Source organism: Oryzias melastigma, linkage group LG22 (genome assembly GCF_002922805.2).
Source record: "Oryzias melastigma strain HK-1 linkage group LG22, ASM292280v2, whole genome shotgun sequence".
In the NCBI taxonomy this organism is placed as follows: Eukaryota; Metazoa; Chordata; class Actinopteri; order Beloniformes; family Adrianichthyidae; genus Oryzias; species Oryzias melastigma.
The window spans coordinates 22,435,698-22,453,546 of record NC_050533.1 but is presented as its reverse complement, the minus strand read 5'-3'; the positions used below and the strand labels follow the sequence as shown (position 1 = coordinate 22,453,546).

General features: G+C 40.4%; 1 protein-coding gene across 1 annotated transcript in view; it reads right to left on the bottom strand.

Annotated features, from left to right (window-relative positions):
* Nucleotides 1-12,225: 12,225 nt before the first annotated feature.
* Nucleotides 12,226-17,849, bottom strand: part of cdc25b (cell division cycle 25B) — a 7,217-nt gene continuing 1,593 nt past the window's right edge. The window contains exons 4-15 of the mRNA XM_024276838.2: nt 17,793-17,834; nt 16,911-16,944; nt 16,558-16,686; nt 16,319-16,432; nt 16,103-16,237; nt 15,944-16,021; nt 15,680-15,868; nt 14,913-15,017; nt 14,775-14,837; nt 13,325-13,423; nt 13,009-13,254; nt 12,226-12,939 (exon numbers count right to left, since the gene is read on the bottom strand). Coding sequence (XP_024132606.1) covers nt 12,799-12,939; nt 13,009-13,254; nt 13,325-13,423; nt 14,775-14,837; nt 14,913-15,017; nt 15,680-15,868; nt 15,944-16,021; nt 16,103-16,237; nt 16,319-16,432; nt 16,558-16,686; nt 16,911-16,944; nt 17,793-17,834 — 1,375 coding nt within the window. The 3' untranslated portion in view covers nt 12,226-12,798. The remainder of the gene's footprint in view (nt 12,940-13,008; nt 13,255-13,324; nt 13,424-14,774; nt 14,838-14,912; nt 15,018-15,679; nt 15,869-15,943; nt 16,022-16,102; nt 16,238-16,318; nt 16,433-16,557; nt 16,687-16,910; nt 16,945-17,792; nt 17,835-17,849) is intronic.

The window sequence follows — 17,849 nt, the reverse complement described above, 5'->3', positions numbered from 1 at the left end:
TATAGAGCAAGGCGTCTTTTATTTTGAAAGGAAATCAAACGAGCTTCTGTCAAACGTAAAAAAAAAAAATCACATTTTGAGAAAATGCTTGATTATTTTTATATTTCTGTTTTATTCATGCCAGAAAAGAAACATCATTCATATTTATTATTAAAAATACATTGTAATGAATGCACAGCAGTATCCAAATAAGACTTGATCAATAGAAAACAGGCTCAAATGGTTCTTTTACTGTTAAAGGTTGCAGACCTCTGATCTAGAAAAACTGAGTCAGTTTGGTAGAAGTGGAAAGGAAGCACAGCGGAAATGTGTTTCCTGTCTATATAAAATGTATCTGTTTTCCCATCTCCCAAGGACCATGAATGGTTGATTAAAAGAGGAGACCAGATTTCAGAGAAAGTCTCCATCTCCGTAAGGGCTGGTGTCGCTGCTCCTCTTGAGTCTTTGTCCTCAGAAATAGAGTATGAAGGGAGCATGGAGTCAGAGTTTCATAGATGTGATCAGAGAAGATATTAGTGTTAACTAAGAAGCGGGAAGTCCTCCTGAGGAGCTGTTTTCGTGACACAAGCAGATCTCCTCGCTGAGTTTGGTTTCATTTTCAGCTGCGGCCCAATTCAAGTCCAAACTCTTAAAGGCAGCACCTTCATTCAGGCTAGCTGGAACTGTGCGTGAAAAGATGAAGAGATAAAAGTGGAATCCTCAGAATGTTGCAGCGGGGACAGGTATGTTTCTCCACAGGTTCAACTGGTTCATTACTGCTCTGAAACACCCTCCCCTTCTTGGTTTGCACTGGCACACATACCATCCATCCATCCATTTTCTTGACCGCTGTGTCCCTTTCGGGGTCGCGGGGTGCCGGAGCCTATCCCGGCTACTGAAGGGCGAAGGCGGGGTACACCCTGGACAGGTCGCCAGTCCGTCGCAGGGCGGCACACATACCCTCGATGACAAATCGTTTAAAACACGCTATCCTTCCAGACCTGTCAGAGAAAAACATCAAAGTATTTCCTTCTTGTTCTATTTGTGTTTTTGCAAACTTCAACACAGAGTTTGGAAGTCCAAACATCCAAAGAGAACAAATATTGTTTCACTAACTGAAACTTGCATTATTCATCTATTTTTCTCACCATGGTTTCTAATAATACATAGATCTATCCTCACTAGCTAGAGGACCCAATCTCTTGTCTAAATAACTCCATAAAACTGGAGAACTGTGATATTTACAAGAGAATAAAGAATCGGACCCTTTAAAAAAGAGGCTCTTTAATTTGCAATCTTTTACTCATCTCCTTCTGAGATTTCCTGGGCACTCTCAGACAATCTGGACCTTCTGTTTGGAACAGAGTAGGTTCAGTCCTGTGAAGGACTTTAAATGTTTACTCTGTGGTTTATGTGACCATAGAGGGGAACTTTATCTTTTCTCCAGTAACAAAGCAGAAGCAAAACCTTTATCAAAGATCAGACAGTAGAAAAAAATCTACTGTTTAAGCTGTTTAGTTTAAGCTGATAGAATCATGTCAGTTCTAGGGCCCATTCTGTTCACGCTTTACATGCTGCCTTTAGGAGACATAATCAGGAAACATAGCATTAATTTTCACTGTTATGCAGATGATACACAGCTGTATTTATCCGTTAAACCAGACCAGAATGACCACCTAGAAAAACTGAATTCCTGCATCAGAGACATTAAGACCTGGATGACAATTAATTACCTCCTTCTGAACCCAGAAAAAACTGAGGTCATGATACTGGGTCCTAAACACCTGAGAGATGCTCTCTCAGATCAGATAGTCTCCCTGGATGGTGTAAATGTTGCCTCCAATTCTTCAGTCAGAAACTTAGGGGTTTTATTTGACCAGGATTTATCATTTAAGGCTCACATATCTCAAGCTTGTAAAACTGCATTTTTTCACCTACGCAATATCGCTAAGATTAAAAATATGTTATCTAAAAGTGATGCTGAAAAACTCATCCATGCATTTGTTACGTCTAGACTGGATTACTGTAACTCTTTACTGATAGCATGCCCTAAAAGTTCTTTAAAAAGTCTTCAGCTTGTCCAGAATGCAGCAGCAAGATTGTTAGCAGGAACTAGCAGAAGAGAACACATCACTCCTGTGTTAGCTTCTCTCCACTGGCTCCCAGTTGAATTTAGAGTAAAGTTCAAAATCCTCCTGTTAACATATAAGGCTCTGAATGGTGTGGCCCCATCCTATATTAGAGATCTCATAGTTCCTTACCAACCAGTCAGAACACTTCGCTCACAGAATGCAGGACTGCTTGTAGTTCCTAGAATTTCTAAAAGTACAGTTGGAGGTAGAACCTTCAGCTATCAAGCTCCTGTTCTATGGAATAAGCTCCCAGCTCATGTCAGAGAGGCAGGTACAGTTTCTACCTTCAAAACTAGCCTTAAAACATTCCTATTTGGACAGGCGTTCTGCCAGACTAGCCAGTAATCATAGAATAATTAACATAATGCTCCCATACTGTTCTGAAGTTTGGGGAAATAATTATTATAATCACATACTTCTCCAATATATGCTTGCAATATAAATTATGAAATATGTATATTCTCTACATAATAACATAGAAGGCTGCTAGAAGTTAGAAGCTGGGGAAAGTATGGTGCACTGGGGCTCTGTCCTCTTTTCCATCTACTTCTCCTCTCCTCTACTTTTTTATTTACTTCTAATTGTATGCCTTTGTTGGTGGTGCAGTATAATTCACATGTTTTTCCTTCTTTCCGACTCCCCTGTGGGAGACCGGGAGAGATTGCAGTTTCCGGGAGACTTGCTGGTGATCCTGACGAAGCCCCGCCCATCTGGATGAAGCCCCGACACCATCCTGCATCTCTGAGTGGGAGTGATTCCTGGTGGGTCGTCTGTCCTCCTGCTCCTGGTCGTGGACTGCAGTTCTGCTTCATCTGGACTATGGACTTAATCATCACTCGTCCCTCAGCTCTATATGAATGAACTCTACTCATATATGCAGTTTTAGCAGCTAACTTTTCTTTAACCGTTCTGGTATCGCCTGTCCGTCCTGGGATGGGATCTCTCCCTCATGTGGGAATCCCTAAGGTTTCTTCTTTTTTTCCTGACTCAGGTTTTTTTTAGGAGTTTTTCCTTACCGCGAGGGAGGGTCTAAGGACAGGGATGACCGTTCTTTATAGTCTGTTTAGTTTTTACCTATTGTGCATATTTTATGACTCCATCTGTGCATCTGTAAAAACTACAGGCATGAAGCCCAATGAGGCAAATTGAATTTGTGATATTGGGCTATATAAATAAAATTGAATTGAATTGAAATGTCTGATGATGAATTCTCTGTTGGGGACCTTTCTGTGTGGAGTTTGCATGTTCTCCCCGTGCATACGAGGGTTTTGTCCGGGGACTTCCACCAGCCAAAAACATTGGGTTACCCTGAATCGTCCCGAGGTGTGAATGTGAGAGTGTATGGGTCCAACTGTCCAGTACCGGGTTGAGGTTAGGGTTAGGATACCATTGTGGTCCACGTCCCAGTACTGGGATGGTACCGGTTTGCGGCCTGGAGGTTGGGGAGCCTTGATTTAATTGGACGTCAAAAAACAACAACTTGGAAACACCCAAAGTCAGTAATTGACATGTAGGGGTCCCTAACACGCGTCAATATGTGATGACTTGTGAATAAGAATGTGTTGCAATATCTTACCAGCTTAAGATATAATCGGGTTGTTAATGACAAAAATATAAAATGATCAGTAGGGCCGGATATAATCACCCAAGCGCGCCAGATCCGGCCCACGGATCTTGACTTTGACACATGCGTTTTCAGGGAAGCGCAGGTGTGTCATGTAGTTCCCTTGAGGTTTGTATGGACACGTTGAGGGACATCTAAAAATGGAACATACCATTGTTGTGCACTTGACAATTGTTTTTCAAGTATTCATAGGGATATAGTCAGTTGCTTGTACTTATGACAGTGCTGTGGTACGCTATCCTTACACCATACTCTGGTCATTAGTGAGGTGCTGACCACAACTAAATACTGCACACTCGGGCGTCCAAACAAACTACAACCTGACTGCATGCAAGGAGAGCACACTTAAAACTACAGTAGTGATCTCTTTGTACAGGGTCCGTATGTCCCGCCTGTATCCTTTCTGCTTCACCTGTACTCATGCGTATGTGTTGTTTAGTTGTTGTCAACGACCTGTCACCCACAACATGGCAATAGAAAAAAGTGTGAATATTTTCTCTCTATGGGTTCACCAAGTGGTCTACGACCTTCACACTTCGTGTCGGCCACTTGGCTTTAATGGTGCGTCTGAGCCATTGCGTTACACGTTACACTACATCCTCAGAACTCTAGTCCAGGTTACAGATTCATTCTGGATTTCAGAGCCTTTCAGTGTTGAGTATCGTGCCAGATAAAACAATGACAGTTGAGCTTCACCAAATAATTCTTCTTCCTAACATTGACAAAGTCTGTGAAGCATGGATAAGGTTCCTCTAACTCAAAGGTCTGCAATCTTCAACATTTTAAGATTCAATCGGGTCAGAACCACAAAATCTTACAAAAATAAGGTACTTCTTTGTTTATTATTTTTACTAATATGGTAAGTATCAATAAATTCTTGTTTTTTGTGCATGAATAAAACATAAATCTAATATCAAGAAAAAAAGTTTTTTTCCTAAATATGAAAACAGTTATCACTTATGACATGACTTCCTTTCAAAATAAAAGGCCTAAGATCATCAGTAAATATTCTAGTAAATAGTTTGAGGTCAGCAGTGACTAAAAAAGGGGTATATAAAGTTTACTTGATAGATTTTGGTGAAAATTCATAAACTTAGCTATGAAGAATTAATTAGGAGCTAATTAGCGACTTTTAGGGTGTTTTTCAGACCTGACGGCACAATTAAAACCATCAAAACAGTCCGCTTTATGATTGGACGTGTGCGAATTCTGTTTGTGTTTATTGACCTTGAGTTCGGTTGTACACAGCGGTCTGTCTAAATGTTTTAATATTTAAAATGGAGCTGTTACACTTGATGCATTGTTGGAGCATTATGGGTATCGTAGTCAGGAGCCTGGTGGAGGGATACGTAAGACTCTTCAAATGTTTGTGAATGACTTGAATAAAATATGACTGTTTTGTTTTCATTGATGTGTCTCACAGTCAGAAAAAATATGACACTTTCAAAATGAAAAATTTCAATTTTCTTCAACCAGAGAGCCACAAAGGAGGGGTCAAAGAGTCACATGCTTCAGTGAACACAGCAACCAAATCAACTGTTCACAGGTTTGAATCTAATGACATTTCTTTTTTTTTTTTTCTAAAGGTGTCTCTCCGCACATAAGTTTTGAAAAATGTGCAGTGCTGAACTTTTTTCTTGGTCGCATGGATTTAGAGGAAGCGGTTAAGGTTAGGTTTATAGTTACGGTTAAACAAGCAAATGGTTCCTGAACGCGGCGGTCTCTGCCATCGCTCCTCCAGGAGATGGATCAACACATTTCACACATTTAGGAGCGTGACAGCTAACGGGACTTTAACTAAAAGTTTAATTTTAAATATGTGGGGCCAACAACAAAATCCAGCCTTAAAATACATGCAGGCATTGGAGCAATGTGCTTCTTAGCTCCACGAATTATGTCCAACATCAATTTCCATCACTTTTTGTGCTGGTTGCACATAAATATATATAAATAACATCAGCCTTTCTTTTAATGCCACTTGTTTTTAGAAACATTTGAAGAAGATAATCTATGAGGAAAACATTCTGATGGGTTATTTTTGTTAAACATATCATTATCTTTCCTCAACTTAACCGAATAGCACACCTAACGCTACACTTACCTACAATTTCAACATTATTCATTATGGCCACAGAAAGTGATTCTTCTTAAACGCTAATCACCATGACAGGAACAAACCAATGATGTAACATGTGCCTTAGTCATAGTCCTGCACATCACCATCAACATACTCTGCACACACTCGGTACATACAGGAAAAGTTTGCTCCGGGAAACAAATCCCAACCACAACCACCACACTAAAAGACAAACCACTAAAGGAATTGTATTTCCTCCAAGTTGCCAAATTGTTTGCTTTAATTAGAGTTATTCAGATACAAAAACATTGCAAACAAGTAAGAACTATTAAGTCTAAATGAGTAGGGAGCTGTATTAGCTTGAAACATTGGAAATACTACATTTATCATTATGTGCTAGATTTATGCTAATGTAAGCATAATTAACTAGCTGAATGACAACTTTTAGGAATAGTTTCAAAGTAGATAAAAACTAATTGGTGAAAAGGCCACAATTTGCTTGAAAAACTAGCTTAATGCTATTATTATCAGTAGCCTAATGATTTTATTTTAATTTAATGAATTTCCCCCCAGGGGATTAATAAAGTATATTGATTGATTGATAATAGTTAGCGTTTTGCTAAAACTAGTCAACACATAGGTAAGCTAATTAATATTTTTGAAACAACAGGCTACATAAATAAAAGGCTACAACATGCAAAAATACCAAACGTGTGTCAACTTAACATTTGAAATATGCTATAAAGATTGCTAGTAAATAATTATTCTTCAGTTAGCTAGTAAGTTAGCTCGGAATATCTGAGTCAACAGTGTAGAAGTTCATTTTATAATGCTGCTGCATAGTTAAACTCATAGAACAGGGATATCCAAACAATATCAAATATTAAACAAACGACAAATTTCAGGGAGTTGGTTTGTATAGTCCCAAACATTGACTACATTTTAAAATAGTAATGAAGTTTTGTCAGTTATGTAGTCTTAATTGAAAGATGTTATGTTTGAATACATCTTAGAACCATTGAGAGCTGAAATGAGTTTTAGTTTCCTTGTTTTTATTCCAGTAAACTACGTATGTAAATTGAAACTAAAAGTTTACACCTGCACATTCTCAGTGGTAAACATCTGTGCAGGTTGATGGAATCCTGTGAAACTAAGCGTTACTGAAAAAACTGTTAAAGAAAGTAACACAACCATCAATGAGTTGAACATTATTTGGTGGATATTTAAAATCTACTGTAGTTTGGAAAGACGTAAAATGAAGAAAATATGGAGAAAGATGAATTTTGAAGAGATTTATACTTTAAATTGATAAGTACAATTAAACTAAACATGTTAATTTAATCAAACAAATCAAATTAGGTTCATTACTTAAAATAAAACATAATAAAATCTTTGACCAACACTTACCGGGGTTTTCCGTCTATGTCTTTCAGAAAAATAAAATTAGAACTGGCTGAATGTTCACTGTAAGGTGAAGCTGCTCCTCTCGTCTAACAGGAACTCCCTTAACAACATTATTTCATGAGTGATGCCTGACGTTGTGCCAGCCTCTTTGCTCTGAGATGAATAAATTCCACCTGCTTTAAATATCTCTTCTCTTCTCAGCTTTTGCTCCTTTTGCCTCACGAGTGTTAGAACTCTTGAACAATCACAGATACTTTGCCGTTTCGTTTTGAAAAAGAACAAAGTTCACCGTCTAAGTTTACCTTCCGAAGCTTGTTTGTTGCTTTACCTGGTTACCTGGTTCATAAACAATAGATTTAGGATGAATTTTGTGTTTAGAGAGGAGATTAACACTCATATTCCCTAATAATCCAGCAAATGAACAGATTATGCAAAGTTTGAACAAATGCTTCCCAACACTGAGGGCATGTGTCTGTGTCAGCCATTCTGGATCTTAAATGAAGAGTTAACATCTGCAGAAGGAGAGTGCGCCCTCTAGTGGACAGAGAAGGAAAATACATTTTGGTGGCCTCTTCAAAACCAGCCTGCTAAATGCAGATTCTGCAAGATCTCAACAAATGAAGTCCCACCCGTCTGTTTTGGGTGCAAACTGCGTCAGAATAAAAAGCCATGTATGTTTGTGGGTTTAAAGAGAACACAAGAGGCATTCAGTTTTGACCTCTCTGCTCAGCTGATGGACAGGACACGTGAAAAATAAATAAATAATATCAGGTGTTTTCTTAAATATGAGTTTCCAGTTTTAATCCAGGAATATTGAATTTGTGTAACTTTTAAACACATCTCTTAACTCAGATGATCACTTCTGTCATCTTTATTTTAAGGTTTGGTTGAATAAACTTATTTCAAAAATAAAAGTGTTCTTATTTTGGAAATAAGACATTAAAGATTGGGGCGTTTTATAGAAAATCTAAGAGTATTTAACTTGTTTTTTAAACTTTTGTGCCGTTTTCTGCAGTGAATGAACTTTGTGATGGAATAAAATCTGCTTCTCCTTAGGTGGAGGAGACGGACAGGATGGAGACAGAGAAGGCGGGCTTTAAAAAGTTAGGTTTTTATTCCATCTCTTGGTGAATTAGTGAAATTCACTTTAGCGTGTCCAAAGAAAACTCTTGCTCCTCGTTCAGAGCATACCTGGTGACTGGACAGACCTACAGGCGAAAGGTGGATGTCGACTGTCGGTCCAATCTGGCCAGTTTAGGAACTTCTGAGCTCAATGTAAGCAGCAGGAAATGTCTCCATCTAGTGGTGTTTGACAGTAGTGCACCCATCTTTACTCTCCCGCATAGATCTGCGCAGATATCCGTCTGCTGGCCGACCTGAAGGAGATCAGGAGCTTTTTGAAAAAGAGCAGATCGATGTGTTTGCACATTTCTGTCCCAGTTGGAGTCTTGGATTTAGTTATTCATGAGCAGTTTTCTCTGACAGGCCCCAGCGCAATGCCCCACAAGAGGAACCCATTTTTTTTCAATATATAGCTTTAAGTTTATATACCTAATTGGTCCAAATCACTCTAGAATAATAAAAATAACTAAGAACTATTGCAGTCAGCAACTCAATTTCACTTTTGATGCCATTTCTATTTTTAGTCTTTTTTTTTTTACTGTAAATTGTCGGGTCTTTTTTTCGATAGCTTTTAGTTTTTATGCCAAATTGGTCCAAACCACTCTAGAATAAGTCAGCATCTTAAATTCACTTTTGATGCTTTTTCTATTTTTAGTCAATTTTTTACTGTAAAATTTAATGTTTTTTTTTTTCATTAGCTTTTAAGTTTTTATATCTAATTGGTCCGAATCCCTCTTGAATACTAAAATTGACGAAGATCTATTGGGATCAGCAACTTAGATTCACGTGATGCTTTTTCTATTTTTATTCTATTTTTTTATTCCCACAGAATGCTGAAATTGCTTTTGTCCCCCAAAAGTAAGACACACCGCATACAGTGAGACCAATATTTGAAAAACATTGAGTGGGGTGTGTCTCTCTATCCTGAAAATCTGGAAAGTTAAACAAACTTTCTACAACATCAACTCAGTTTTTCACAGTATCTCTAACTTACTATTAGCAGTTAAACTAGATCTGCTTGTAGCTCATTCAGATGACTCAAAACTTTCTGCCTCTTTGCCCCAGAGCCAAACCCACTCACATTCCAGGTTGTCATTCCAGTACTGAGTGGGAGTGAAGCTCTAAGACCAACGGTTTGAACGGATTGTGTTTGAACATGCGAGTTGTGTTCAGGTGTACCCACAACCCTGTTGGGGTAGAAGGACTGCGCGTTATCTGCCTGACTGTTTCCTTTGTGGAACTACAGGAAACTACTGGGATTGGACTGAATAGAGTCATATATTGTCTGTTTAAAGAGAAACAAAAACCTGATGTTGGAGTTTAATCATCAGGTGTGATTAGTGCGTCAGGGTGTCCAGTTTCAATACTAAGTCAATGTTCAGACGTGATCTGTGGTGTGATTTGAGTGTTGAGCACGTCGGTGCGGCAGCAGTGCGTCTTGAGCATTGACTGTTTAAGTAAGATCTGGACATAACAAGTGTTGAAGTTCCTCATAAGAAATCCGTCCCGAGCCTTGAGAGGCCTCTGTTGGCGTGCAAGATGGCACCAGAAACAATCTCCAGAAATTTCCTAACTTTTGCTTTTTGCGTAAGCGGAAATTTCCTAAACTTTGGGAAATCCTTACAAAAATATATGTTTGACTGAGGGATCTGATTGGCCAGTTTTTAACTTTATTTACTTGCAATAAATAAAACATATATTTAAAAAAATAGGATTATGAAGATGTTAAGAAGAATGCATCAGAGCAAGAGTGGTTATTATGACAAGTAAAATGAGAGAGAAAAAACTGTATTTGTCAATAGAAGTCTATGGGACTTTGGCCTTCTTGCAACCTGCGGGTACTTCCTATTTGGATCACGAGAAGAGAGGGGTTGCTCCGTCCAGTTCCTACTTATACAGTCAATGGTCTTGGGGGTCATGCTGCGATTTGGGCATTTGACGCGGTGCATCAAGTGTTCAATTATTTCAATTTCTGCAAAGTTGACACAATTCGTCAACCAATCAGAGACTCAGCTCGGGTCACATGATTTTTTTCATTGACACGATCAGCAGGCAGAAAACAAATTCAATATGGTTAATTGTTGCAAGTGTTCCCCTCCTGAACTTCCATCCATTTTCTTAACCTGTCGGGGCCACGTGGTTCCTGGACCCTGTCCCAGTACTGTTAGCTGAAGGGGGGGTACACCCTGGACAGGTTCCTAGCCTCTATCAGGGTCAGGTGGCGGGCAGACAAAAAGCTTCTGTGGCATGGGGAGGCAGCCTGCTCGGATCTAATGGACTTTATAGTTTCTCATTTTCATCAAAACAAGAATAAAAAAATTCTCACTTATTCTTCCCTCCTTGGATTGGAAACGGCAAGTCTTCAAACTGGGTCACAGAAACACTGCGGAAAATCCACCATTCAGATATGATCAGATCTGATCTCTAATCATCCTCCATGTTTTCTATATGTTGTAAATGAGATCACACAGACACAGCTCTATGTGACCAGTGCTAGTGCTACTAGTGCTGGGCGACATGACGATATACATCGAAGTGTCCATCGTGGCATTTCTCCTCTATCGTTTATATCGTTGCTAAGCTAATTTGATCAATTATTACGTCAAATATGTCATTATCAGACTCTCCAGGATTTTGCGCGATTTGTTGCGCATCCTGCAACTTTTTATTTTCACCGCAACTTTGACCAATCCACCGTGACAACAGTCACCGTTTTCCTTCTGAGTCGTGCTCTTTTATCATCTCTCTTTAGTCCTCTGAGTTCTTTTCTTTTCAAGACATGCGCGGTCACAAGCGTGCACACGGCGGAGTGAAGGTGTGCTCCACTGTCTGGAGAACATAGAAATCTGAGGATTATTCTGATTATGTTGTTGTTTTAAGTTTATCATTTTTCCCTGGAAAATCTCATTTTATTCTAAAATATGTTTAAATCAACACACAAATATTTGTTATGAGCGAGTATCGAAAGTTCATTTTGTGTTTCACAAATCTATTCGAGTTAAAAGACAGCACAACATTGAATATAGTGACGACGTTTTTTGTAAGTGCATCTGTCACAATAATAATAAAAAAAAGTTGGAATATGAGAATGTGAAGTTTATTTAATATTTTTTAGGCGCTTTTCAAAACAAGGATATATTAAAAACATCGCAAATTTTCACAAAAGCTGCCACAACATCAGGCATTTTTTCAGAGTATAGCTGAAAATATACTTTGTCGTGTATCGTGATATATATATTGTATTGTGATATAAAATATTTTTATATATCGCCCAGCACTATATACCAATATATTGAAGATTAGCGAAGAGTAAGCGTTCCACGCACCAGATTTTTAGTAGAACTGTATGATTTTCCAAGAAGGTGAACTGTTGGGTAAGGTAAGGATGGCCAAAAATGTGGAATAATGTTTTAGCTACATTTAGGAAAATTACAAAACAATTCAAAAATGGAGTCTCATGCTAGTTGGACTGTCAGAAAGGAAGCTTTGTTTGTAGAGAATTGTGGGAAACAAATCCCAAACAAAACAAAAAATAGATTTAGAATTAAGAAAACTGCAAAGTCTACTAAACACTAAAATAAGAAATAATGGCCGCCGACGTGTGTGTTATGAGAAATAAATGCACGACGCGGCCACCGCGTCGTGCATTTATTTCTCATAACACACACGTCGTCAACCATTATTCCTCACATATCAATTGTTTGCTTTGCATTTTAAATTAATATATTTGAAAATTAAAGGTGTTTACCAAATATGATTTACATTTTTTTAAAGCTACATTTTATAAATGGTCTTAAATCAGATCCATACTGGTGGAGATCTACCCTCCTGCACACAGTTTTACCCCCATCCCACCATGACCACCCCCACCAATAAATCCAATGACATATGACCACATATTACATGTTTATTTCCCTCCCCTCCTCCAAAAAGTTAAAAAAATACCAAGGTCACCGCGAATATGACAGACTGAAATGTTTAGAAGAGTGAGAATCACAGCAAAAAGGCTCAGAAGCCCAGATTGGGATTCTTTTTTTGGGAGGGGTGTCTCTGATCGGGTGCAGCCACTGAAGTCGTTCAGATCTTCAGTGCTGGGAGGGGGCGTGAAGCAGAGTAGACAGGAGCGTCTGGGGTATAAAAAAAGCCACACAGGAGTTTATTAAGTGCACGAATGAGCGGGAAAGTTGGATCTGACGGGTCAAAAATAAAAATATATTAAAAAAAAAAAAAAAAAAAAAGTAGCGGTTCCAGCTGGACGTATTCATTCGGTGCCCTCGTCTTCCTCAGAGCGGCAGCAGGTCAGGTCAGTTGTTTCGCCCAAACTCTGCATAAATAGCTAAATTGTGGAGTTAAAAATGGAAACGTTAGGACTTGTTTATAAAAAAAAAATTTAAAATAAAAATAAAAAAAGCTGCTGGTGCGAATTCTGGCTGGTGAGGTTAAACGTCACAGACGAGGTGTCACAGCTTCTTCAGGCGGCTGTACATGTCCCTCTTGCTGCGCTCGCCGGCCCAGGTCCGACTCTTCAGCCGGAACTTCCTCAGGTCCTCCTTGAAGTCCTCGTGGTGCATGGGCCGGTACGCCTGGGGTTCACACTGCGCCTGCACACCGGAACAGCGTGAGCTCGGGCCGACACGCCCCTTCAACCTGACGGTGAGCGATCAACTGACCTGAAAATGGGGGAAGAAGTCCTTGTACCCCCCCTTGAGGATGTAGAGCTCGGGGTAGTGGAGTTTGGGGTAGTCGTTTAAGGCGCGGTCCCGCTCCCTGACGAAGCGGCACATGCGGGGGCCGCGCTCCGAGGAGAACTCGCAGTGGAAGACGATGACGACGCGTTTCTCTGCGCTGGAGGGGACGATGGGGGTCCTGAGGAGGAACTCCTCCACCTGGCTCTCCTGGTGAAAGTTCAGAGCCCCCTGACCCGAGAGAGACACCATCAGCTCGGAAGACGAGGACGAAGGAAACCACGGGATAAAGCGCTCCCACCTTTATGTGGCCCCCCTCAAACTCGTAGGGGTAGCGGCAGTCGATGACGATGACCTGCTCCACCACTTCATTGAAGTGTCCGCTGAGCGCCGCCACCATCTGCGGAGACAACAGACCCTCTGTTACAGCAGAGAGAACTAAACATTTAGAAGAACATCCAACAACATGAAAAGAAAATGTCTGAAAAGTTTAACCCTCAATAGTTCAAAGCTTTTATAGACCTCTGATGAAAACGTTGTGTTTAACACGTTCTCATGACATTTTTCTGATGATAGTGGACATTTATAAAGAATATTCATAGTATTTATTCAAATCAGGAACTGAGAATAAAAGGCCATTTGAAAAAGGTCGCTTTTGTGACGTCACAACTACGTTGGACGGGCTACAGGCCCCCTACTCCGATCCATTCTGATCATCCACTTACAGACAAATAAATCCATGAACGTCTTTGTTTTCTGAGCTGGAATCTGGATTAAAGCTGTCCGGCTGGATAACTCCAATATTGTTTGTTCCACTGACACTATCATGTTAGGAGTGTGAGGGGCTGTAAGCTAGCAGGAAAGAATGTAAACTCCGCACGAACAGTTCTGTTCACAACTTAGAGAATTTCTGGGCTACAAAAGGCAGATATATGGTATTTGGATCCACCTTTGAAAAAAAATTGGATACCGCTTATTTTTGTGGGAGAAAAGAAAGAAAGGCTCTACGATGACATCATGAAATGGGCGGCAGCCACACGCAGCAGAATGCGGACCTTCAGGAATGGAGTAGTTTTATTTCCAGGTAGGAAAAAAACTAAAAAAATAACTAATATTTCATAAATAATTTGTTTTTTAATGTTCCAAAGGTAATATATGATCACATATATGGATATATTTAACTCTGAAAGGCTTAAGAAAATCATGGTATGGCTCATTTCTCATTCGTTTTTCTTCTTCTGGAATAAGGTGGAATGCTATAACACGATCTCCACCTAGTGTCCAAACTGAAACGTCCTCCAGGAGAAGCAGAACAATGTTTACAATTTTAATAATCTGAAAATTTTAGTTAGAACTTCTCCTTTAGAGAATCCATGTAACACTGGATGATATTAACAATCTCATTATTTCACTGATACATTTACAGTATGTGAACTGGATCAGAGTAATATAAATATATTCAAAACATATAGAAGATTATTAATGTATTTTGAAGCAAAGTGAATACATGTGTAAACTCAAAATTGAATTAAATTAAAGAATCTTAAAAAAAAAAAAAGTATAGAATCGATCCAGGCTCTTGTGAATCAAATCGTTTAATTGTTTAACTATAATCGATACCCAGCCCTACAACCACCTGTGGGTACGTGTGCTAGTATTGGTAGTAACACCATGAGCTAAAAACGAGTTCTAAAACACACTACATGGCTGGTATGTGGATACTCCAACAGAAGACAGACGCCCCTCCTCACCATGTCTGATGTGATGTACTTCAGGTCCTGATGTTTGCCCTCCACCGTGGGAAGTACGAAGGGCTAAGAGAATAAAAGCGTTGTAGGTGTAAATGGAGTGAAAGGTTCTGCGTTCTGAAGCCTGCACCTCCTCTGTACCTTGGTGAAGTCTCCGATCAGCTCGTTGGGGCTTTCCACTCTGTCCAGCAGTTTCTCTATCTCTACCTGACAGAAGGACTTGGACCTTTGGAGAAAAGCACCACCCTGCAGGAGAACACACGGTCTGAGTGACAGCTGAGAAACTGCTAAAGACAAACCTCTCCACCTGCACAGAGGTTCTCCTTGTTTGACTCTCTACAGAACTTTAAGAACAAACAGATTTCACTGAAGAGAATTTGAGGAGATAAAGTTTAGTGCAAGTCTTCAACTCTGGAGCTCCATGTCTGGGTTCATGAGGTCATTCAGAGATTCTACCAGTGTGGTGAGATTCACATCACTTGCAGGAGCTGCATTTGAATGACGGCTCCTTTCAGCTGTACTTTCTGTCCCGTAGTAAATAACAAAAATACAGCATCTTTTATTATCAAGATCCAAATAAATAAATATATCACGTTCAGGAGGAGAAGAATCAGATTCTCCTCCATGTTGGTGTTGGACTCCGCCCACTGATCAACACATCACAGACCAAAGTTGGTTCTGATTGGCTGATGCAAATTCAACAAATAGTTCAGATATTTGAGCTCGTGGAGATAAATGACGGAAAGCAGATGGAGATGGTTTGAGAGGAGGAACAGAGATGATGTTGGTAAAAGGATGCTGAGGTTTGAGCTACCAGGGAAGAGAAGATCAAAGGAGAATCATGGATGGAGATGGAAGATCAGCTGATTCTGAAACTGGCGTCCGAAGTCGACGCTGGGTTGACTCACCGCTCTCGGCGACTCTGGGTTTTGCTCCAGGAGCGTGACCTGTGTGCCCGCCAGGCTGCGCCGTCTCTTCACCCTCACTGGCGTGTTTTCATCCACGGGACAGTCGGGCCGCTTTGCAGCGGGCCGAGACACAGGACTAGGCATGGAAGGCGAGCGGAACAGGTTTCGTGGTCGACATCGTATAAAAGGCTGAATGAAGGAGGACAGTAAATATGAAGCATGAATGTGGAACCGAACTCCAAACATGAAGCCAAGCGGGCTCACCGAGGTCTCCCCCGGGCTGTCAGCCACCAGCGGGGCGGTCAGCAAACTCGCCATTCCTTTTGGCATGACAGCATCCGTCTACAGAAAGAGAGCATTCATTTAAGTTCGGCCGCTTTCACTGATATTTCTTGAGGATTTATTCTCTAGCGAGACACTCGCCTCCACGTCGTCATCTAGGACTTCCAGGAACCCGTCGTCTTCATCGTCGCCCAGTGACGAGGTGAGGGAGGAGCGCCTAAGAAACGGGCTGGAGTCATGGAAGTGCAGCTGCTGGGAAGGAGGAGGTGAAGACAGCTGGACAGAAATAAAAATAAATAAATAAAATAAGACACAGATCTAGCTCAGCAACCACAGATGCTTTTTACAGCCTCGCACCATGAGGGCGGGGGCAGAGCTGGGGCGGAGGGCAAAGGCGTCTCTTGAGGCGTCGTTGAAGGAACGTAAGCGACTCCGGGAAACAGGCTTTGGTTTTTTGAAGGGAAAACTCTCCTAAAAAACAAGAAATTGATTTTTAAACCAAAACTAAATGCGAGAGGAAAATCTTCTAAAGCAGTAGATATATTTAAATGATGCTCCTTCTTTTCTCTTGGCAACAGAAACATCAGGAGTCTGACCTCTGGAATGTTCTCTTTATTGTGACCAGAGGAACTGCAGACTTCAGGAGGGGGATGGCCAAATATTCCATAGCGATCAGAATCGGTGTCTTGTCCCTTCATGGCAGGACTGAAGCCCAGGAGATGCAGCTGAGGAGGAAAACAGAGTCATCCAGGAGGAACTGGGAGGAGCTTCCTGTCTCACTTCACAGCAAACTTCTGCTTTTCTCATAGAAATCTTTCACAAGAGTCCGCAGACTGAAGAACAACAAACTAGCTGACAGTTTTCCTCCCAGCAGCTCAGTAAGACTAAACACTGATCTTCGCAGTAGGAGACATGAAACATGCATGAAGGAGTGGAGCGGTAAACTTACCGGGAGGGAGTTGATTCTGCGGATCGGCATTTTCCTGCAGACGGGAGAGAAACAATCAGACAGACTAAACACAATTAGACAGACAGTCAAACTGAAAGACGGCTGGATTAAAAGCCAACGTGCAAAACGACCTTGATCGGATCAAAGATCAGATTAGAATAGAACCGAGCACACGGGCCAGAAAAACTTTATCCGATTGTAACAAACGTTTCATGTGGCACTCGTTTGATTGGATTATTTTGACATGCTCAGAACTGTTTAAAATAAACGAAATAGTTGTAGAAGAAGAAATGGTGAGTTAATTTGTAAACAAAGATGCTGCAAAGAATCCTGCTGCTATGCTCGTGGAGAGCAGCCCATCGGTTCTGTTAGCGCTCCAAAACTTCTCTGGAGCGCCAAACCCTCTATGCATGACATCAAATCCAGCCATCTACGGTAGTAATGACACACAATCAGAATGGACCTCGATGGGATCAACAGTCGGTAGAACCCACCTGTCTCGATCGAAAGGAAATTTGGATCTAAATGAGTCTGATCAGATCAGAGTATTCCAAATTTCGTGTTTACATGACGAGTTCTTATTCTGATTTATTCCGATTGCTTGTGTTTATGTAAACGCAGCTAGTCAGACTAAGGCAAACAGTTCAACATTCAGAATATAAGCATCCCATAAAATACAATTAGACCAAACAGTTGCACTAAAACAGACAAAACTAAAAGCAGTGAAACTAAACAGATTAAAGCAAAAACTGTCAGACTGAAAATAGTTCCATGATAGACTAAAAGCAATCACAAACAAAAAAAACATTTTAGTTAAAATCTGACAAAGGAAAAACATGAAAAACAGTAAAACTAAAACCACAGAAGCAGAAAGACACTCACTTGTTGACGACTCGGCTGCACTTCTCCACATCCTTTTCAAACCTGCAGCACAAACAG